Source organism: Orcinus orca, chromosome 2 (assembly GCF_937001465.1).
Source record: "Orcinus orca chromosome 2, mOrcOrc1.1, whole genome shotgun sequence".
NCBI lineage: Eukaryota > Metazoa > Chordata > Mammalia > Artiodactyla > Delphinidae > Orcinus > Orcinus orca.
The window spans coordinates 147,030,673-147,054,232 of record NC_064560.1 but is presented as its reverse complement, the minus strand read 5'-3'; the positions used below and the strand labels follow the sequence as shown (position 1 = coordinate 147,054,232).

General features: G+C 38.5%; 3 protein-coding genes across 13 annotated transcripts in view; 1 reads left to right on the top strand and 2 right to left on the bottom strand.

The window, feature by feature from the left end:
- The window catches only part of FANCM (FA complementation group M), a 54,191-nt gene extending 49,640 nt beyond the window's left edge, over positions 1–4,551 (bottom strand). For 4 of the 6 annotated variants that reach the window (XM_033428437.2, XM_033428439.2, XM_012533081.3 and 1 more), the window contains exons 1-2: positions 3,654–4,551; positions 2,913–3,085 (exon numbers count right to left, since the gene is read on the bottom strand). In XM_033428437.2, coding sequence (XP_033284328.2) covers positions 2,913–3,085; positions 3,654–4,188 — 708 coding nt within the window. In that variant the 5' untranslated portion in view covers positions 4,189–4,551. The remainder of the gene's footprint in view (positions 1–2,912; positions 3,086–3,653) is intronic. The other 2 variants (XM_049706882.1, XM_033428440.2) reach the window with 2 other exon arrangements.
- A 1,251-nt stretch (positions 4,552–5,802) lies between these two features.
- FKBP3 (FKBP prolyl isomerase 3) lies at positions 5,803–20,622 on the top strand. Its single transcript, XM_004270011.2, has 7 exons — positions 5,803–6,264; positions 8,682–8,783; positions 9,356–9,463; positions 16,116–16,251; positions 16,743–16,810; positions 18,379–18,476; positions 20,282–20,622. The coding sequence occupies exons 1-7, from the start codon at positions 6,157–6,159 to the stop codon at positions 20,334–20,336; spliced, it is 675 nt and encodes a 224-aa protein (XP_004270059.1). The 5' UTR covers positions 5,803–6,156; the 3' UTR covers positions 20,337–20,622.
- A 313-nt stretch (positions 20,623–20,935) lies between these two features.
- Positions 20,936–23,560, bottom strand: part of PRPF39 (pre-mRNA processing factor 39) — a 37,207-nt gene continuing 34,582 nt past the window's right edge. For all 6 annotated transcript variants that reach the window (XM_004270009.3, XM_049706887.1, XM_049706888.1 and 3 more), the window contains 3 exons: positions 22,299–22,373; positions 21,940–22,060; positions 20,936–21,672 (listed from right to left, as the gene is read on the bottom strand). In XM_004270009.3, coding sequence (XP_004270057.2) covers positions 21,616–21,672; positions 21,940–22,060; positions 22,299–22,373 — 253 coding nt within the window. In that variant the 3' untranslated portion in view covers positions 20,936–21,615. The remainder of the gene's footprint in view (positions 21,673–21,939; positions 22,061–22,298; positions 22,374–23,560) is intronic.

The window sequence follows — 23,560 nt, the reverse complement described above, 5'->3', positions numbered from 1 at the left end:
AATAATAATAAAATAAAAAAACACTTTAGGGTTTCTTCTATACATAAAGCTACAACATCAAGGCCTATACTGAGGCAAATCAAAATATTCAAAGGGCTAATTCAAGAGCAAATGGTAGAAAAAGATCAAGTTTATTCTCCATTGCTTGGGCCACAGTCTAGGCTTACAGCTATATCCATGTGCACACCTGCCAGATTAAGATAAATCATAACACAAAAATAGAAAAAAAAATTAAATACAGGGACTTTCCTGGTGGCGCAGCGGTTAAGAATCAGCCTGCCAACGCAGGGAACACTGGCTCGACCCCTGGTCCGGGAAGATCCCTCATGCCGCAGAGCAACTAAGCCCATGAGCCACAACTACTGAGCCTGTGCTCTAGAGCCTGCAAGCCACAACTACTGAGCCCACGTGCCACAATTACTGAAGCCTGCACACCTAGAGCCCGCAACACCTAGAGCCCGCACACCTTGTGCTCCGCAACAAGAGAAGCCACTGCAATGAGAAGCCCTCACACCACAATGAAGAGTAGCCCCTGCTCGCCACAACTAGAGAAAGCCCACATGCAGCAATGAAGACCCAATACAGCCAAAAATAATTAATCAATTTAAAAAAATTAAATACAAATGTGAAATTAGATTTGAAATGAAAAAAGTTTGTTTTAGGAAAGATTTTAAAGAAGTTAGATTTCATGTGGAAGGCTCACAATTTTTAAATTAAGTTTATTCATAAAAAAATAAGGCTAATTTGGGGTAATTTTTAAAATCTAAATTCCCTTTTAAATCCTAAAACATTTTCCAAGGGGCACCAAAGCATCTCTCTAGGCTTTACAGTTTGAATTCAACACCCACTTCTGGTATAATCAATACTGGATAATTTGCCAGATTCCCATATGCCCCAATACAAGGAAAAAGGACCCCTAAGTAAACTGAGTCACAGGAACAGCTCTTACTATCCCATAGTTCCACATTAGAGGTAGGAAACTAAAAGCAGATTATTTTTTTTTAAATTGAAGTATAGTTGATTTACAATACTGTCTTAGTTTCAGGTGTACAGCATAGTGATTCAGTATTTTCGCATATTATATATTATAGATTATTACAAGATAATGGGCATAATTCCCAGTGCTCTACAGTAAATCGTTGTTGCTTATCTATTTTACATATAGTTGTTTGTATCTGTTAATCCCATACCCTAATTTGTCCCTCCACCCTTTCCTCTCCCCTTTGGTAACTACAAGTTTGTGCTCTATGTCTGTGAGTCTGTTTCTGTTTTGTATATACATTCATTCGTATTATCTTTTTAGATTCCACATATAAGTGATATCATATAGTATTTATACTTCTCTGTTCGATTTATTTCACTGAGTGGCAAATGACAATATTTCACTCTTTTTTATGGTTAATATTCCAGTGTGTGTGTGTGTGTGTGTGTGTGTGTGTCATATATATATATATATATATATATATATATATATATATATATACACATACGCCACATCTTTTTAATCCAACCATCTGTTGATGCACATTTGGGTTGCTTCCATGTCTTGCTACTGCAAATGGTACTAAAACTAGATTATCTTAAAACTGCTCTGATTTCAACCCATGTCAAAGATGAATTCAATGAGACTCAAACTGAATATTGATCAATACTCAAAAAATATTATTTATGCAGTTTTTTAAAACATGATACAGAATACATTTAAAGATAGAACATTATAGGGAATTCCCTGGCAGTCCAGTGGTTAGGACTCTGCGCTTTCACTGCCAAGGGCCCAGGTTTAATCCCTGGTCAGGGCACTAAGATCCCACAAACCACAAGCCATGAGGTACCGCCAAAAAAAAACCAGAACATTATACTTAATGGAGACTTAAGAACAACTGTCCTAATTAAAAACTGATACAAGAAAAAATGTCCCTGATACATTACTTTTTTTCCAGGAGGGATTCTCAAGCATTTTATAGAAGTGGTGTTGTGTTTGTAACCCAGGAAGCTACATTCTTCAACAAGCTGTGTGCCTGTTGGAAACTGTATCTGGAATATTCAGTGTAGTATAAATTCTTAGTGCTATTTATATATTAAAGAAGTCAGTCATGTCTCATTGTACTCAGTGAAAGCATAGCCTTGTAGTTTAAAAAAAAAATCACCTAATGTGTAGAAATTTTTTGAAAATAAAGTTGCTAAGGGGAGTTCTCTGGTGCCTAGTGGTTAGAATTCTGGGCTTTCACTGCCATGGCCTGGCTTCAATCCCTGGTCGGGGAACTGAGATCCTGCAAGGCGTGCAGCACAGCCAAAAGAAAAAAAAAAAAAAGTTGCTAAATGTAAGCTAAATGTACAAAATGAATTCCACAGAGTTAGAATAAAATTTTTAAAATGATCCTTTCAAGCAGAAACTTTAACACACTGAATATTAATTTAACTTGGAAAAATATATCCATTTCCTGACTGAGATCAACTCTAGATAACAATTCTCAAGAAAATAATACAGAGATATAATAATACTTAAAAGTCCCCAAGGAAACTGCTTAATAAAATCACAAACTGGCAGTGAAATTCATCTCTTTGCACTAAATGAAATAAACTTTCCCTCTACTCTTACTCTATACCCTCTCCCTAGTATCACCACCTATTATTGTTTTAACTACCTACCACTATATGGTAGTGGATCACTGCCTCAACGAGACTCTCATCATCTACATCTGACACTAATAGTCTTGTTTAAATTTAAAAAACAAATAACAGCAGAGACTGATTTGAATGGATGAAGGAAAGTATTTATCACCATCTGTTGAGATAATAGATATAAGGCTTTTCATAATAATACCATCAGTAACTTCCATCATTAATAATTATTCCCCCAAATGCTCTTCATCAATATATTTACACTATAAAATACTTTTTAACAAAATTACCTGGCAATAAGCATAATTTCCAAGAGCTTTATGAGCTTCATCAATAACTAGACACTTTATTTCAGCAGCAGGGCAAGCTCCTCTAGAAAGATCATTTACCATGACTTGAGGTGTAAGAAAATGGACTCTTTTACTGCCCCATATTTCCTTCCTGGTGAAAGCTTGAGTAGATCCTGTAAATAAAAGTGACATTGTACATTCTAAACTCCCGACTGTTATCTGTAAAATATAAATAACCTGGCCTATTTTCAGAATGCATTCCTGCTTTGGTAATGTGCTTTCAAGATGATAATTGGACAAATCATGGGAATGCATTTTAAAGATTTGTTGTGGTCCAAATGTCAATGCTGACTTTTACCGAAAACCACGACTAGACTGCCATTAAAGAATTCCTACAAAATGACATAATATTTGAAGAGAACAAAATTCTTCAACTGGGAAATCCTTCTGCGGAAGAAACTCATGTTCAATTACCGATGGGGTATACACACATAATCACTTCAAAATTCTTTGACAAGATACAGGAATTCTCTGAAGATTGAATAAAGCAACCCTATTCATTAGAGCTGGACTTGCTACAAGTAGATGATGTTTCAAGGGAGAAGACGTAAAATAAGCATATTGTGATCTGGGGACTAGTCCACACAGGTCAGGAATTCCTTTAACGCTATTTCCCAGAACGCATACTTTTCCCTGGGTCCCAGCTCTTAATTTCAAATTAGCCCACTGTTTCTAAGATACCTGTCATTTCGGCCATGTGGGACTGCGGGATACCCATCACCCGGTAGCAAGCCTCGATCTGCTGTGTCACCAAAGGTTTCGTGGGGGCCATGAAGACAACCTTGCCGGAGGGGAACCAGCGGTAGAAATTGTACATGACTACGGCGGCAATGAAGGTCTTTCCCAAGCCGGTAGGCAGACACACCAGCGTGTTGCAGAACAGAGCGGTCCTGGCGATGTGCAGCTGGTAGTCCCGCACCGGGCAATTAGTAGGGTAAATCCACAGGGCGCCCGCTGAGGTGCAGAACCCGCCATTCTCTAGACTCAGCTGCCGCTCTGCTTCGTACACCGCGACCAGCAACACATCATCGTCCGACTCGGGCTGAGCCTCTGTCGCCTCCGCCGCCTCTGCTGCCTGTGCCGCTGCAGGAAAACTCGCCCCGGAGATGCCAGGGCTCTGAGGCCGCTCAGTTCCAGAGCTGCAACTCGGAGCCCCAGTGGATCGGGAGACTCTTGAGCCCCACGTCTGAAAAAGCGTTCTTTGCCGCCCGCTCATTAGGCCGAAGACCACCGAAGGCTTCTCTCAGACGCCAGCAGCTGTTGCAGCTCAACAGCCTCCGTTCCAAACCCCATCGGTTATCTTCGCATAAAAACCACTAGAACTAGAAGGCGGGGTTGAGGCCTGTTAATGCAGTTGAAAGCGTCGCCACTGAGTTTGCGTGGGGAAAGTGATTGGCTGGCTTCCCGGAAACACCGTGGCCCTCTAGGAGACGCATGCGCGTTGTTATGGAGCCACCGAAAATGTGGTCCCCTTGTCAATTTCTTATCGACTCTAAAGTTGGGTTCCGTTTCTAATGACGAGGTGTCCGGGCATCATTGCGAAATTGATGCCTCTTAAAATGATACAATAAATAAACTTGAGGTTCAGAAACAATGGATACCCATTTTTTTTAACTTAACGTTATTGAGAGTCTAACTTGCCTTATTGCTTGTGGTTGGCCATGTTTTTAAATCGGAAGATGAAGTGAAAAACAAACATGTTTAGATAAAATTAAATAACGTGTCTTATTTCTCTATCCAGGCTGAGAAAACAGAACGCCAGGTCTCTTTTTCAGGAGTGGCAACCCATTATCTTTTTTTTTTGCGGTACGCGGGCCCTTCCCGTTGCGGAGCACAGGCTCCGGACGCGCAGGCTCAGTGGCCATGGCTCACGGGCCCAGCCGCTCCGCGGCATGTGGGATCTTCCCGGACCGGGGAACGAACCCGTGTCCCCTGCATCGGCAGCGGACTCTCAACAACTGCGCCACCAGGGAAGCCCCATTATCTTAATATTTTGTACTGTTAAAAGGGATGTGAATGGTTTGGTCCTGATATTCGTTGGAAAATCCTAAGGGAAAAAAAGCAAGGCGTCCTGATGCTCCACCATTACATCTTCATAAATGATATAGAGCAGTAAGCGTCGGGGTGATATTCTACTCTAGCGATAGCATTCTACCTCAGACTTGGATACAATTCCCGGCTTCTCCCCTCTAAAAGTGGCGACCTCGAGTAACCTCTGTAGATTTGTTTCTTCGTGTATTGAGGAAAAGTACACACACATCACGAGGTTGTTTGGACCACTAATAATGTCACCCCCTCATCGCCACCATCAGCAAGAGCCATCCTGCGTGTAGCCACTTTACATTGTTTTATATGGTCAAGTGTCTGGACTTGCTTTTATTTTATTTTTTTATTTTTATTTTTATTTTTTTCGGTATGCGGGTCTCTCACTGTTGTGGCCTCTCCCGTTGCGGAGCACAGGCTCGGGACGCGCAGGCTCAGCGGCCATGGCTCACGGGCCTAGCCGCTCCGCGGCATGTGGGATCTTCCCGGACCGGGGCACGAACCCGTGTCCCCTGCATCAGCAGGCGGACTCTCAACCACTGCGCCACCAGGGAAGCCCTGGACTTGCTTTTAGACATGCTGTTTATCATATGTTTGTATTTGGGAGGGGGAAGGGAACTGGTTGTATTTTAGTTTAATTTGTGTGAGTTTTAAAAGGAAAGTGGTGGAATATAGGTTGTTCTGATGGACAAGGACTGAGCCAAGTCAGATGTGAATCTTTAGGCTAGAACTAGATAAAATGAGATTAGATGTCTGAATGCTTTTGTTTCCTTTAAACATATTAAAGACTTTAAATGCATAGCAGCTTGTCGGTAATAAACAAGTGTGGGTAATGGCTGGTAAACAATCACTACTATCGGAGGTCGTCCCCTCACAAGGGTTCCAATTAAGAGCAGCTGACAGCTTGCGGCTTTCTGCGTAGTCCGCTGCCGAGGCCACATCGGCCGGTTTTACCCCGGACTCAACAAAGAGGCCCGCGGAGCACAGCCTTGACGTCACTCAAACACTGGCCCCAATCCTGCTGGGTAGCGCCGTGACCCCGCCCGCTTGAGCTCCGAGCAGGGTCCGCGCCACGCCTCTGGGGCGGGGCAATGCCGAACCCAGGCGGGCTGGCTCAGTAAAGCGGAGGCAGCGGGGGAAGATGGCGGCGGCCGTTCCACAGCGGGCCTGGACCGTGGAGCAGCTGCGCAGCGAGCAGCTCCCTAAGAAGGACATTATCAAGTTTCTGCAGGATCACGGTTCAGATTCGGTACCGGAGGCGGCGGGGCGGCCGGGCTGGTGCGGCTGAGGGACACTTCAGCCCCCCGTAGATGCCCATACATTCCGTATTCCTCGGTGCCCCCGCCCTCGCTCTCCAGCGGCCGGTGGCCTGGAAGGCCGGAGAGGTCCCGCGTGCGCTCCCGAGCCACGCTCCCGCCCCTCGGGCCGGCCCTACTTGGGCGGGTGGAGCAACTTTACCTCTTGCGGCACGCAGCAGTAGCAGATTTAGAACCTCATTGAGATGCTTGAGTGAGGTGGAGGCTGTGAAAAAAAGGAACCCAGTAGATTTTGGGGGTTGAGACGGGGGCCCGAGGACTGGAGGCTTGCGTGAGATAGATCCCTGGCGGGGAGTGTGGGCTGTTAGGGAAATGAGAAGGGATGTGAAGATTTCGGTGAGAACGATGGTGCGATTTGCTTTTCTCATCAATTACCAAGCACTGAACACTAATAATTGTGATTTTTTTACAGTCTCGCTGTTTAACTTTTAAAATATCGATCCTTTAAATGACCTTTTCACCTGTATATTTAGGGGAGTTACATGAGTATTTCGGGTACAGTGGTCTCCCATTGTTATAAACCAAGAAATCTATTTGGCATTCTTCCTACTTTTACGCCCTGCATTTTTCAGCACAGTCTCCATCTTAACCACTCTCCGTAGTCACAAGTTATTTTTGTCAGACGGCTTCTTTTCCTTCGGAAATTAATGTAATTCATATCTCCTTAAATTGCAGAACGACTGTACAGTTTGTGTGCCCACAGCATCTCCCACTTATCAGAAATAGCAGGGGTCTAAATGTGGTTTATCTGCGGTTTTTAACTTAATTTCCAATAATCTCCCTCCTGAATAATAATTCTGACATCAGCAAATACTTACACAACATCTACAGCAAGAACCGTACTCAGTGTTTGGGGATACAAGTGTGAAAATGAAAGACCATGCCTCAGAGACACCATTTTATACCATTTTACTATTTTAGTGGAATTATTTTCTCTTAAGCCAATCCACATTTCACTGAAACAATAGAGTAGATATATCATTTATTAACGTGTAATGCCTCAAAACTGTACTATATTCATCAAATTCTTATAAAACAAATCATCCCAAGGTGGAATCTAATGTAAAACTGGCCCACGTTGGACAATTTCAAGAGACTTGGCTTGTCAAAATACTAAGATACTAATACTAATATACCAATCTTTTACATGCATATTTTCCAGTGTTCATTCACATATGTAAACCTATATTTGACAGTCACTATTTTATTGATCATAAGATATCATGGAGATGTTTATATTTTGGATATCTTTCTGAAAACTTGCTAAAGAAATCACAACAGTGCTAAAGTAGCTGCTTCTGTTTAATCAAAATAGCCTTTCCCATGAGCCTTTATCATTTAGAACGTTTCTCTCTAAGCGTGAGAGAGAAAAATGCAATAGTGATTGTTTCAGAAAAACTGCTTTATTGTAAGGTTAGAAGGTTAGAAAGATTAAAAGATGCCAGAGGACAACTTTGGGAAGGTAACAAAATGAGGAATCAAGCAAGGACCACGAAGTAGAAAAGGAAGAAGAATAAAGTAAGGAAAACATGTACATGATTTTGAGATGAAGGTACATGATTTTGATGATTTGATATTTCAGTAGTAGTATTTCAGTATTCATCTGACAGTTTAGTCTTATATTTGAGAGAAATGGAATTCTACTGTTAGAGTTATTAAATACATTATTAATCAAATAGGTAATATGTATTGAGTTCTTACTGTATGACTGGAAATGGTTTATTACATTTACCCTTATAAGAAGCCTCTGACATAAGATGCTGTTATTAATCTTTCACTGTGATGCAGAAACTGAGTCTTTAGGAAAGCTTAGTCCCTTGTCTAAAATCAGACAGCTAGGATTTTAACCCAGATGGTCTGACACCACAGTCTATACATTTGAACACTATATATCCAGCATTGTGTAACAGTGTTTCTGGGTGTGCCAAGAATGGGTTACAGATACGTCAAGATATTAATACCCAACATGGCTAGAGGCTCCCAGGGCACGGGCCAAGTAACATCCTGCCAGGAGCAGCTTTGCCCAGTTACCAAAATGTGCTTGCTGTGTAAGTGTGCTCTTCCGTGAGTTCCATGATGGGAAAAGGGTTAGTACACACCAGTGTAACCACTATGCAATATTACAGTTCTAATCTTTGAGTATTTCTTATAATTACCCAATATGGTTTTTTTTAATATTCCTTAAATCTTATTTTTGTTATGAAGTAGAGTATAAAATGTAATGTTTCATTTCTTTTATCAATAGTATGATTGAAAACATAATTTCTAACTCAAAAGTTCATTTTCTAATTTTAGACCCTTTCTTACATGAGGGAAATTATTTTGACTAACCAGCTTTTTTTCTTTATAGTTTCTTGCAGAACATAAGTTATTAGGAAACATTAAAAATGTGGCCAAGACAGCTAACAAGGACCATTTGGTTACAGCCTATAACCATCTTTTTGAAAGTAAGGTGAGTATTGTTACATTTTATTACCAAAATATCATTTTAGATATTTTATTCCCAAAAAGAAGCTTTAAATGCATTTATTTGCAGAATATGTTGACATTTTTCCACCTGTACTTTTTCTTAACTATAATCATAAATGGACTATCAAATTTAGCATGGCTAATCTGTAATATGGCAGGATGTTTTGATATTTTGAAAGGGAACAGATTTTTAAGGACACTGAAAAGTTACAAATCTAAAGTAAGTTGCATTTCATTAATGTATTTAAACTCTTGGTTAGACCTAGGCTGAGCCTTTAGAAAAGCAAATTTTAAGAAATTCTCCAATATATGTTAACTATGAAATGACCACCTTCCACAAAAAAAAAGAGAATCTTTATTAAGGAATTGATTGAATACTATTCATATCTCTGAGTCTGAATTGGTCTTTCTAAAGGTTACGGGTCTCATTACAGAATTTATTTTGTGAGATAGTTTGAGATTCATAATTTGTTGATTAAAATGCTTAATATAAGATTCTTCCTTTGTTCTTAGCCAGACATGAATATGATAAACATTAGACCATTTTCCTTACAGCGTTTCAAGGGTACTGAAAGTATAAGCAAAGTGTCTGAGCAGGTGAAAAATGTGAAGCTTAATGAAGATAAACCCAAAGAAACCAAGTCTGAAGAGACTCTGGATGAGGTACGTATAGAATGTATTCTTACTTGATTTCGCATGTGAATTTGAGAAAAAGTATTTGCTTTACAGCACTGACTTCTCATAATAAGGGGTGGCCACTTTCAGTGAGCCAAACACTAATATGGAGTGGGTTATCTCCCTTGGGTGTACTCAATAAGGAAAAAAGAACCAGTGCTTTACAGTTAGTAAGCCTTTCCTGTGAAATACCTCTAGTTTTTTTTTTTTTTAAAAAAAACATGTTCTCACTCATAGGGCCAAATCAGTACATTGTTTTTTTGTTTGTTTGTTTTAATCAATTATTTATTATTGGCTGCGTTGGGTCTTCGTTGCTGCGCGTGGGCTTTCTCTAGTTGCCGTGAGTGGGGGCTACTCTGCCTTGCGGTGCGCGGGCTTCTCATTGCGGTGGCTTCTCTTGTCGCGGAGCACGGGCTCTAGGCACATGGGCTCAGTAGTTGTGGCTCGTGGGCTCTGGAGTGCAGGCTCAGTAGTTGTGGTGTACAGGCTTAGTTGCTCCACGGGATGCGGGATCTTCCCAGACCAGGGCTCAAACCCATGTCCCCTGCCTTGGCAGGCGGATTCTTAACCACTGTGCCACCAGAGAAGCCCTAGCTTTGTATTTTATATTGCCTCTATGTCTGGCCAGAACTTCTGAGCTTTCAAAGCTATTTTAAGGGCCTATTCTATAGCCAAGTTGGACTGAGTGAAAGAAACTTCCTTTTGATTATTTTTAGCTTTTTCTGATGTACATGGTGTCCTAGGCAATATAAATAGTTAATTCGGGCCTGGCTGCAGGGTGTGGGTTCATCTGTCTCATCTTTCCCAGCCCAGGTTTTGTATTTTGGTACCAAGGTTTGAAGAGCTAGATAAAACTATTTCTGAAATTGGGAGATTGGGATTGACATACATACACTAATATGTATAAAATGGAAAACTAATAAGAACCTGCTGTATAAAAAAATAAATGAAATAAAATTCAAAAAAATAAAACATTTTTCCACCAGTGTCTCCATTAAAAAAACAAAACTATTTCTGTAAATGGACAGCCTTAGTAGAGCTAAGGACAGCTCTTTGAAAAGCCTCAGTAGAGCTAAATTGATTATTATCTTGCCACTTTTGATAATATCTTGCTAACAACTAAGCTCACTCATTCCTAGCAGTGTTAGTATCAGTGACAATAATAATAATTTGATAAATGTTTTATATAGTGGGCGAATATTGAGCAGCTACTAAGGTAAATAGAGGTATAATTATTAGAAGGTTTACAAAAGCAGTTGGCAACATAGTTCATCTTCCAGAAAGAGTATTCCAGAAAACTAGAGTAAGGGACGTATGAGGTAGCAGATAATATATCAAGAGATTAAGAAAAAGAGCATTACAAATAAAAGTAAAAGCTGTAAGGGCTGGAGGCAATTTAGAGAGATTTCGTGAGAGTCCTAAACTATATCGTTTTCTTTAAAACGTCTTTTCATTTCATTTAACTGGTCAGTGTGAGCCCTCTTTTTTATGTACTCATTGTCTTCCTGCCTAGATTCCGTAACTTCTTGACCAGTACTTTGCTGGTCCCTGCTGTCTGCTTTCCCTGTTCATGCTTCAGGACTGCAGAGCAAGTACTGTGAAGAAAAATAATCATCAAACTTTTTACTGGGCTTTGTATAAATTAAAGCTTAATATCAGACAGGCATGGTTTCTAGTTTCACTGCTACTCAGCAGCTTTCATACTATCCCTCACTCAATTCCCCATCCACATAAACTACTTGACATTTTTCCAGAAGTTCTCAACCTTCTCTTATTCCTTTCTCATTATATACTCTTGTGTTCTATTTTACCAAAATATTAACATACATAGTTGTAACCATTCTCTTCTTCCCAGTTTAAAAGTTCTCTGATCTTTGGTTTTCTTTTTCCTTTTCATGTCTCCCTCAGATCTAAGGCTCTCAAACATCTTTTTCACATCTTCATCCATTCCTTTTTGATTCTCAAGCATTCCAAGGCCTCAGACCTGGAGTGTGGGAAAAGTCACTAATCTGCCTTCATTCTCTTTCATCATCATTCAGCCCCAAAATGGCTGTTCTAGTAAGTTTTCTAAAATATTTTGCAAACTGCACCCTACTCAAAAATCTTCAATAACTCTATACTGTCTAGAGCTGCACTGTCCAGTACAGTAGTCACTAGCCATACGTGGCTGCTGAGCACTTTGTGGCCACTCCGAATTAAAATGTGCCTTAAGTATAAAATATGCAGTTTCAAAGTTTTAATGTGATTTTTTTTAATGTAAAATATCTCAACATTTTTATATTGATTACATGTTGAAATGATATTAATGCAGCAACTAGACAACTTAAAATTACATTTGTGACTCATTGTTTTTCTATTGGATTGCATTTTTGGCATTCAAAACCTTCCAATATCTGGCCCCTGCCCAGCTCCGTATTTACTACTTCTATAGAAATATTCTTCTTCGGTCACAGATGTCTGCCCATTGTCTACTAAACTGTCCATACTTTTATTTCTTGCTTAGTGTGTCTCTCCTCTCAGCTTCCCTATTTGTCAGTTCTCTGTCCCCTTCAAGACCCAGGTCATCGGCTCATCGCTTCCTTTGAAATTTTTACCATCCCAGACTTTACATAACTGCCAAAAATTTCTGTAGCACATGGTTATCTATATTATTTACCTCTACCTTATTCATCTTAATGCAGAGAACCTTGTCTAATAGCTGTTACTAGACTTTAAATAAATCAGTCATAGTCAATATATTTATTACCTATTATGTATTAAATAGTGTTGAGGAAAGTTTTCAAGTATGAATGAATATTGGACAGGAGAGAAAGTATAAGTTAGGTCAGGAACTCACACTCAGACGTCAGAAGTGACTGTAAAAGTACTCAAGCCAAAAACTTGAGATTCATCCTTCATAACTTCTTTACATATAATCATCACCAAAGTCTGTTGATTCTGCATATATATATCACAAAACTGCTCATCTTCTGTCATCCTCAATGTTGGCACCCCAGCATAGACCTAGACTACTATACTAACCTCTTCCTATCAAGTCTCCCCACTTCCACTTTTGATTCCCTATCCATTCCTCAACTAGATCAAACTGATCTGTTTAGAACACAAATCTGATTTTGTAACTTCTTTGTTTAAAACTGGTAATTGGTTGCTCAGTGACCTAAAGATAAAAACCCAGATTCTTAACATGTTATGTCTTTCCAGCCTCATCTCATACCATTCTCTTTTCATTCTTACCTTGCAGACTACTATTTTCATGCTCTTCCCTGCTATGAACATGCTATTCTCTGTTGTAAACCTTCCTCTACTGAGTGACCTTCTTTTGTCCTTCAAGATACAGTGTAAACATTACTTCAGAGAACCCTCTCCCAGCCTATAGCCTATACTGGAGTACGTCACTGTGTCCTTCTCATGTTGGCACCCTGTGCTTCCTCTTTAGGTCTCCTAACACACACCTATATTCTCTGTTAGAGGGAGGGCCAGAACCACGTCTGCCAGCTCAGCTGCGTATCTCTAGTTCCTGACATATAGAACATGCTCAAATATTTCTTGAATTGAGAATAATTATGTAATATACAGTTGACCGTTGAACAACATGGGTTTGAACTGCATGGGTCCTTTATAATATGCAGATTTTTTCCAGTAGTAAATACTGCAGTACTCCATGACCCTCAATCCTTAGTTGGTTGAATCTGCGGACGCAGAACCATGGATGCGGAGGAATCATGTAAAGGGAGGGCCAACTATAAGTTATACATGAGTTTTGGACTGCAGGAAGGGTTGGCACCCCTAACACCCAAAGTGTTCAAGGGTCAACTGTACTCTCATTTTTAGAGGCTATGCCGTGATCTAGTTAATTGCAGCTATGATGATTACTCTCAAAAGTTCCTTTATCTGTGTCTAGAAGTTTCTAGCTCAGACCCAGTCTCAGGAATGTAGTTCTTTTCCTCACTCTGGACTAAGAAATTGCTGCAAAGCCAGGAAATTACCTAAAAGCCAGGTCCGTTCAAGCACATTAACTCCAGGATAGCTTGGGACTGATCTGACCTCCCACCATGAAGCAATCAGGTTCTTGCAATGAAACCCAAAATGAGATCCACCATTTTACAAAGTGTGTTTTATAGGTCCCAGAAGTTCCATGTTGTTTTCATGTGTCATCAAAAGCTGTACCTTGTGTCTCCTACTTGAAGATTCACAGTGTATATTAGCTAATGCATAATCAGCTCTGAGAAGTTATGCAAGAGAGGCATATTTAACTTGAATGCAGTATTTCCCAAACTTAATTATATTAGGCCCTTTTCTTCCAACAATGCCAAGGAATGGGTGATCCATAAAAGACACTTTGTGAAACACTGAAATTGAGGCCCCAAGTAGGCAGATTGCGCCTTCACTGTTAAGACTGAGATATAGCCACCAATTTATTGTGTTTGCATTATACTAGGACCTCTAATGTAGGTAACACAACATGCCCAAGCAACGTGGTACAACAAAGGGGAAAATAATGAAATGACATTGGTGTTTTTTTTTTTTTTTTAATTTAATTATTTATTTATTTTTGGTTGTGTTGGGTCTTCGTTTCTGTGCGAGAGCTTTCTCTAGTTGCGGAGAGCAGGGGCCACTCTTCATCGCGGTGCGGTGCGTGGGCCTCTCACTGTCGCTGCCTTCTGTTGTTGCGGAGCACAGGCTCCAGACGCGCAGGCTCAGTAGCTGTGGCGCACGGGCTTAGTTGCTCTGCGGCATGTGGGACCTTCCCAGACCAGGGCTCGAACCCATGTCCCCTGCATTGGCAGGCAGATTCTCAACCACTGCACCACCAGGGAAGCCCGACATTAAGTTTTAAAATGTGGCTATTATTTGCTAATCGTACCTTATCCACTCAATAGTTATCTGTAATTTCTTTAATAAAGTCTTGATATTCTGATATTCTCACATAATATACGTATATTGTCATCCTCATTTTGTGGCTTTTAAATGCTTTAAGTTAAAATTATTTTCAAATTTGGGATATATGTTAACAGTTTTTGTGAAGTCAACTATATTCCTTAAAAATCATTTATTTTTCTGATATAACAGAAAAGGATAGAGAAAACATAATTCCAACACCTAGAAATGAATGTTTAACATTTCAGAATATTTTTTAATATTTTCTCTGTGTATATTTATTGAAAAGTTGAGATTTTACTGTAGAACTTTCTACTGATTTTTCTTGTAATCTTATAAGAATTTTTCCACATTACTAAAAACTATTATATTACCATAAATATGTGGTTTTATTTTGCCATTATGTATAATAGTGTATGGAATAACTGCATAAAGATTTTTTCCTAAGTTTCAAATTACTTCTTGAGTATATATCTGTATAAAGAGAATTATCATACTTTTAACATTTTAAAATTGCATTCCAAAGAGATGGCACCAGTTTACACTACTAGCAGTAGACTTCTAAAGTAACGTCTCACTAAAACAAGCTTGGAATGGGTCAGGAAGAAAGTTAATGCTTACTTTTGTAATACACTTTGTATTCAAGCTATAGATGTGACTTTCTTCTGACTTAGGGAGGCAGCCTAGCTTTAGCTGAAAGTTCTAATCCTTAAGACTCTGAATTGCATAGGGCTTTATACCCTATCCAGGCCTCACTACTTTCTTTATAAAAGATGGGGAAAGAACTGCCAGGTTGCTGTATGGTTAAATGAATGGACATAACAAAATGACTAGTATTAATACCTGACATTCCATATGTGCTTGAGAGGTAGTAAAGTGGTTAAGGCTTGGGCTTTATAACCAGGCTGCCTGGTTTCCAATCCTACACAGCCACTTTGGAGATCTAGGACCTTAAGCAAGTTACTTATCCACTCTATCCTTTTGTTTCCTTATCTGTAAAACAGGGATAATAGTAGTACCTACCTCATAAGGGAGAGTTAGTTTCTGTAAAACATTTGGAATGTTCTGTAGTATAAAATTCTATATATTTTTAAGTTTACCTAAGAAATTGATTCTTTTGATTCTCATTGATTCCTCACTAATGATTAGATTAACCCTTAGCTTTAAAAAAAAAAAAAAGACCCTGATAATCCTGCTTTGTTCTAGGAAATATGCCTCTTATGGTAATTTCTATAGATAATTCCATTCATTGTGTGAACTTATTTTCAATTCAAGTCCAGGAACAGATGCAATATTACTTGTATTTATTCTAATTGGATATAATTTAAATATTTAGTAATGCCAATTATTGGTGCTAACACAACTCAAATCTTGAAAAGATGTCACAATGATTTAATGCCTTATAATTTTATAGGAATTAAAATGTAATGATACTTCTAACCTTGGAAAATAACTGGATTCATTTTATGGTTTGATATTAATTACTCTTGTCAAAAGAACATTGGTTTCCAAAGAAGCTGGAAGTTATTTGAAATTATAGGTGTGCTAGTTACTAATATTCTCATCACAGACTTGAAATGAGATAGTGAGTTTTTTAACTCAGTGGTGAACCAGAGGCAAAATAGTTTGTTACCAAATCTGTGAAATTCTTGTGACTGGACTTAGGTCACAGGTGGCTGTATAAGTATTCTCTTTGTCATCCTTCTAAAAAAAGGACATGAATTAACAACTCTATGTGTGTGTTGTTTTTGTTTGTTTCTAGGGTCCACCAAAATATACAAAATCTGTTCTTAAAAAAGGAGATAAAACCAACTTTCCCAAAAAGGGAGATATTGTTCACTGCTGGTATACAGGAACACTACAGGATGGGACTGTTTTTGATACTAATATTCAAACGAGTAAGTCTAAATGTAATCTTATCTCTTTGGCTTTAGGGTATGCCAAATATTTGTGTTGGCAGTACCTTTTTCTTGGCTGTCATTTTTTTTCCGGAAGTCTTTTACACCTGTGATTTACTTGTAAAAGGTTTTCAGTTCACTACTTGGCTGGGTGTAAATGAAGACCTTTTGGTCATTGAAAAGCAAAAAATAAGGAAGCTTAGTCTAAACTTTGTTAATGCCCCAAATTCCGGCTTTTGTATTTTAATATAAAAGGCAGAATAGTGTTATTTTAATGGTGTAAATATAGGTCCTTTCCGTCTCCCTCCTTTAGACCATAATTATTTTTACATCCAAAATTTTCTTGATGAATTACTTGGTTTTCTGAATTTTTATTTCTTTTCAGATGCATAGCATGGTAAGTTCTGAAATCAATTTAAAGACTTAAATCACTGTGTTTTTCAATTGGAACTTAACTTCATTATTAATTATAAAGAAAATCTGTTTTACAGGTTCGAAGAAGAAGAAAAATGCCAAGCCTTTAAGTTTTAAGGTTGGGATAGGCAAAGTTATCAGAGGAGTAAGTAAAAACTGGCCACGAACCAGTAGATATTCTGGCACACGCTACTTGTGGTATGGTAACATAAAGAATTAGGTTTGAGAATAGAATGAAAACAATCTTTCGAGTCTCACAAATCAAGTGTTATCATTGCTAACTGATCTGGCACAAATTACGTTCTCTGGATCTCAGACAGTACAGCCTACCTCAAGGTTGCTAAAAGATTAAGTGGGGGACTTCCCTGGTGGCACAATGGTTAAGAACCCACCTGCCAATGCAGGGGACAAGGGTTCGAGCCCTGGTCCGGGAAGATCCCACGTGCCGTGGAGCAACTAAGCCCATGCGCCACAACTACTAAGCCCGTGTGCCACAACTACTGAAGGCCGCGTGCCTAGAGCCCGTGCTGCACAACGAGAAGCCCCCGCACCGCAACAAAGAGTAGCCCCTGCTCGCCGCAACTAGAAAGCCCGCGCACAGCAACAAAGACCCAATGCAACCAAAAATAAATAAATTTTTTTAAAAAAAAGATTAAATAGGTATAACTTAAAGCACATAATAGAGACTCAAATATTATTTCCTTCCATGCCTGCCCCTTTTATTATTTTTTTCTTTGTAAAGTAATTGCCAGAATGTTTGGCTTTCTAAATTTGATTCTTATAAAATGTTAAATAGCTGTTGTACCACTTATACATGATTCAGAAAGGTAAAATATCTGTTCCACTGAAGTACTGATAGAAACTTCTAGGAGTCTTTCCTGTGGCCCTCTCACCTCTCACAATTTAGGCTCAAACACCAAAAATATCTTTCAAATGTTAAGTATGCCTTTACCCACCCTTACATGTGAGAGGTAACAGAAGGAAACTCTGAAAAAAGGGGAAGTTAGGCTTAAGCTGTACTGACCATTGCAGTGTACAGTACAAAAGGAGATGAAACAGCAGGACGTCAAATATTAATAACCAAAATGCCTATTTAAATGCAGTTATGAGGACCCTAAATGTGTTATTCTTTGTACTGTGATAAGACCTAAAATATTGTTCAATCATATCCAGAGTCCAAAATAGAATATAAAACATCTTGAAACTAAAGGTTTAGTTGAAAATCACTTTTAACTACTATCTGATTATACCAACTTGATATATCAGGTTGAGCTATTTTTGTTTCTGTAACTAAAATGTTTACTGGTAAATTTGTTCTAGTCAACCATACTCTTAATTTCCAGTATGTGACAGATCTCTATCATTTGAGCTTTATGTAATTGTTACATTTCAACAGTGTATGATATTAGTAATATATTCTGTATCCTTGCATCATACTGTTTTTGGTAATTTGGCTTTAAGATCCAAATTTGTACAAAATGACATTATATCATTTTGAAAAGTTCAAGTATTTACACTAGAAAATTGTTTAATGTGTCCTTAACTTTTTTCATTGAGGAAATAAAGGACAGATTTAGAGACTCTCACCCAAGGACATTACCTTAGGACATGAAATCCTGTAACAGAATGCTTTGTATGTAATCTTGCCTTTCTTCTGGCTTTGCATGCTTTTGTAAAGTATCATTAGTTTTGATTTTATGTTCTTGCCTTTAGTGGGATGAAGCACTCTTGACTATGAGTAAAGGAGAAAAGGCTCGACTGGAGATTGAACCAGAATGGGCTTATGGAAAGAAAGGACAGCCTGATGCTAAGTATCCTTTTTTCCTTTGTAATTAAAAGAAAAATCATTAAGAAAGATCACTTGAAGGTATGTAAATGCTGTCTAGGTTAACCTCTAGGTCAGAGATCCTGTCCAGACCAGTCTTCCTGATATTTAGATGCTTTTGTGTCAACACCTCCAATATACACAATATTTTCTACTGTTACAAAGTATTCTAACTTGAGCTGGAGTCTTTTTTTCTTCCTATAAGCTCTTAATTTTCAAGACCTAAACTGAGGTTTAAGTTTCCATCTTTGAAAAGCTACTATTAATGTTTGAAGGGTTTATTTAAAGGAGTTAAGATGCTCAATACAAACAACTGTAGCAAACTGTAGGATTCAGATATGGCTCATGGTAATTTTATGCTTCCATATGATTTCAGGCAATTAATTGGGTACTCAAGGCTTAGAAATGGAACACGTTGGGGATCACCAGTTGTGAAATGAAGGAGACCACAGGTCCAACATCATAGTGTACGCATTTGTGATTACAGCTAGTGACAGTACTTTTCTGAAAGGCCCAATTTGTGAACATTAAAAAAAAAAGAAGAGCCGGGCTTCCCTGGTGGCGCAGTGGTTGAGAGTCCTCCTGCCGATGCAGGGGACACGGGTTTGTGCCCCGTTCCGGGAAGATCCCACATGCCGTGGAGCGGCTAGGCCCGTGAGCCATGGCCACTGAGTCTACGCGTCCGTAGCCTGCACGTCTGCAGCCTGTGCTCCGCAACGGGAGAGGCCACAACAGTGAGAGGCCCACGTACCGCAAAAAAAAAAAAAAAAAAAAAAAAAGAAGAGCCATGACTCCAGTCTATTACGACCAGAACAATCCAATAGCTAAGTAGGAAGGTAGTTTAGTTGTTGGTTCCATTCCCAGAGAACTAGTTGGACCAGTCAGAGTAAGTTTGGGGATAAAAAAATTGGAAGTCTTTTCTAGAGTTATCAATTAGTTACTTGGGAATATAATAAATAGCCTTCTTCTCAGCCTATCAAAATCCCGTGACCAACTGCAGTTCCCTCTCGTGAAGTATCTCAAGACCAGTCAGATAAAAATCACTGTTATCTGAATTCAACATCTGAAAATTCACAGCAAATATCAGGTAGTACCTCATATGAACTTTGATTTAATGTAACATATACAATCAGCTAGACTGAAATCACTTGGGGCAGGGGTGGGCATACTAAGTAGCAGTCTTCATCAAGTAGTGGCTAACTTGGCAGTACTAGAGAGGAAGATCCTAGTTCAAGCTGAATTTATCTAGTCAGCCTTTATTGACAGGTTATGACCTCCATTCACAAAAATACTTTTAGGAACCTCTAGGTTCCTATGTACTAGGCCCTGAGTCAACTATAAAGCCCTCCCTTTGGAGTTAATTACCAGTATCCAATATACATAATTCTAATTTTATTTATTTTTATAAATTTGTCTATTTTGGGCTGCGTTGGGTCTTCGTTGCTGTGTGTGGGGTTTCTCAAGCTGCCGCAAGCAGGGGCTGCTGTTCGTTGTGGTGGGGGCTCTAGGTCATGGGCTCTAGACATGTGGGCTTCAGTAGTTGTGGTGCATGGGCTCAGCAGTTGTGGCTCACGGGCTCTAGAGCACAGGCTCAGTAGTTGTGGTGCACAGGCGTAGTTGCTCCGCAGCATGTGGGATCTTCCCAGACCAGGGCTCCAACCCGTGTCCCCTGCATTGGCAGGCGGATTCTTAAGCACTGCGCCACCGGAGAAGTCCCATAATTCTAATTTACACTAAGGGGAATAAGAGGAGAGGCAAGTTTTATCAAATTTACCTTGACTTCTTCAACAGAATTCCACCAAATGCAAAACTTATTTTTGAAGTGGAATTAGTGGATATTGACTGAAATAGTAAAGGCATCAGCAACAATAAAACACAGCCTTGAAGAAACTTAGGTGTCTCATTAGAACTGGTTACTATTTTAAGGGAAGAGTCAACTGGAAAATTCAAGAAGTTAAGTTAGAACTTGTTTACTTGATCCCCAACTTCTAAGAAATGTAATCCATTATAAATCCTTGAAGTTTAAAATATTTTACTACAGCTGTGTAGAATATCACTTAAAGAGAACTGACTTGCCTTTTACCTCATGTTGTAAACTAAAAGGCTCAATAAAAATTTATCCTATGTCTTGATTTGTGTTGTGTAAATATATTCATGTTCTGATTAGGTTAACCAGTACTAAGACTTCGTCAAACCTGGGAGTAACAGTAAAATTGTCTGGACAGCTTTGCCAGAGACAATCATCTTAAAATCTTTAAATATTTGTGTATAAGGAAGGCAAAAGCATAGAGATTGAGAGGAAGCAAAAGGCTAAAAGGTCTAATAAATTGTCAACAATAGATGAATTCAAGAAAGTATACTTCAAAACCAATAAACCACTAATACTGGTGAATATAAAGTTAATATTATTAGGTGATTTTCCCCCCCTCAATAAATTCGTAACAATTATTGGATGAGTCTTCAGTTTTATTACAAAAACGAAGATGATCAGTTTGATCAAAATGAAAGCTTGCTCACAAGTTTTAACATGAATATTCCAAATACAAAGTCTCCTGAAACAAGTTTTGATATGATTTTCATTTTTTTAAAGGGATGCAAACATTCCATTTCCTCATTTATAATCTCTATTCCAAGACAGTATTTTAATAAGTATCTTCTGCTGTTTGATCCAAATTCACAACGATAATTGAACCACACAGACAATATCTTGTCAGCAAAGGTTAAAAAGCCATTTTTTTTTTGAGGAGGTAAATCCTTAATAACCAGCCCTTATGTATTTTCAGAACCTTGTACTACACTGACATGATTTGCAGTCAGTTTTTTTTCCCTACCCTTAAGGCTACAAAACTCTATTGCAAATGCATTGCAAAAGAATTCTAGACCACTTAATGCAAAAATCAAAAAAATAGTTCTCCAATAAAAAGTAAATTTTATAAATGGTAGGAAATAGTATCTGTGGTAAGCTACTAAGTGACATTTTCCCCTATTACTGAACAAATCATGTTACACAGAAACAGGGAAGACAAGTTATCAAATACAACAAGCTTATGCTATGTTTACATCCCTCATTAAAAAAAAATAATTTCAAACTTTTCACACACTCCATCTGATATTTAATTTTCCCATCAGGTTGGAGGGGGAGGATAATACTGTCCATAATTCCAAGGATTCTGATAATTGTACTGAAAGGAAAAAGCAAACATGTTAGCATACAAGAACTATGGCTGAGTTCTACATATAAAAATGTAATTAAAGCAGGTATATTTAAGAAAACAAGCATGTGTTCACTGCTGAAATTCCAAGTCTTAACCAGAAGACAATGTATTATACAATCTGCAACCAAAGCAAAGAGTTGTTTTTTCTAAAGGAAAAAAAAAAGACTATCCTCATTTATGCATTTCTAATAACATCTATTAACCAAAAATTCAATTATAATTATGTAAACTCACTTGATACCAGGCACTATAATTATAAGCAGCTTGATTTGCCTGTAAATCACCATCAATCATCTGCGTAGATGATGAAGTTGTATCTTCTGTGTGTGCTTTCTTTTCCTCTGGTTCTTCTGATCTAAATCAAAGGTCAAAATGGAAACTTTCAGAATTCCCACAGATAAATACTTTTAACAAATGGATGAGTGTCACCTGTGTACATTCATCTGAAGTTCTTGACCACTCTGTTTTATATGATTTCAAATCACGAAAATAAATTACCACAACATAAAGGTGATAATTATCTTTAAAGGGATTTCCACAATGAAATGTCTTCTTTTAAGCATCCCTTTCTGATTCAGCAGGAAGTTACATACCCGTTTTCTGCTTTCCTTTTTAAAGAATCCTGTTCTTTTAGGAGTGTTTGATGTTCATCATAAGCATTCAGAAGCCTGAGAGGGAAGGAAAAACAATCCTTTGGAATAGACAAAAGCCAAACTTAAATTTTTAAAGTGTTTAAGTTATTTCCACTTAGGGAAACAAAAGCATGTTGCAATGAACATCCTTTTGGAAAAAAAAAAAATGATCCAGTAGGCAAAACTGCCCCCAGCTACCTTTTCTATGTTATCTGCTTTGGCAAACCGCTGCCTTGCACTTTCCTTCTCAGTCCATGTGGTTCAAATGAGGCTTCAGAGATACAGGCCTAGCCAATTACCGTACTACGCATCTCTGACCAACGACTGGTTTAGAGGTGATCATGTGACTCAAACCAGGCTGTCAGTAAGTCCCAGGATTTTTGACTGAGCTACTGAAAAAGTGCCTGTTCTCTGTACTACAGTGGGCTAAAGCTGATGGGATACTGGCCAAGAGCTACCTGTTTTTATTATTTGTAACACATGGGGAGAGCCCAACTAAGGAGCTATCACACGACAAAGACAGTGACCTTGACAATATGTTTCCGTCCAATGCAACGAGTCCTGACAGTTATAATTTGTATACTTTTGAGATCTAACTTAACAATGCTTCTTAAAGACACCTGCCACCAGTTAGGATAAAGTGTAAACTTTGGCCATCTGATAAACTGAATTAGAGCTAAAATAAAACTACAGTATAGTTATCATTGATTAAAAAGATAATTTTTAATAAATAAAAAAATGTGATATGTATTATAGGTCTCACCTGGAACTCAGAACTTCAAAAACAATGTCACTTGAAGCCAAACTGACTTTAAAATCATAATGATTTTGTTTTCCTTTTACCATTTTCTTTTTGAGCGTGGAATCCTAACCACTGGACAACCAGGAAATGCCCTCCTTTTACCATTTTCTTAAATATTTTTTAGAAAGACAAAGATGGCCTTATTTTTTAAGGAATCAGAAACCTGAACACAGATAATTAACATTTCTGCGGAAATGACCTTGATGTTTACATGCATGTTCAACTTCCCTGGACAGCCTGCATATGTACACATTTAATAACAATTAACAGTAACACTGGTCCCAAAATATTCCAGGGGCAAAAACTGTCAATAATCTCTGGTTCAGTGTTTACTCAACATAAAGGACTTTAAAATGGACTAATTTCCTTAAGACCTTTAACAACTCATGGGTTGGCAACAAGAGACTCAATATTCATATGA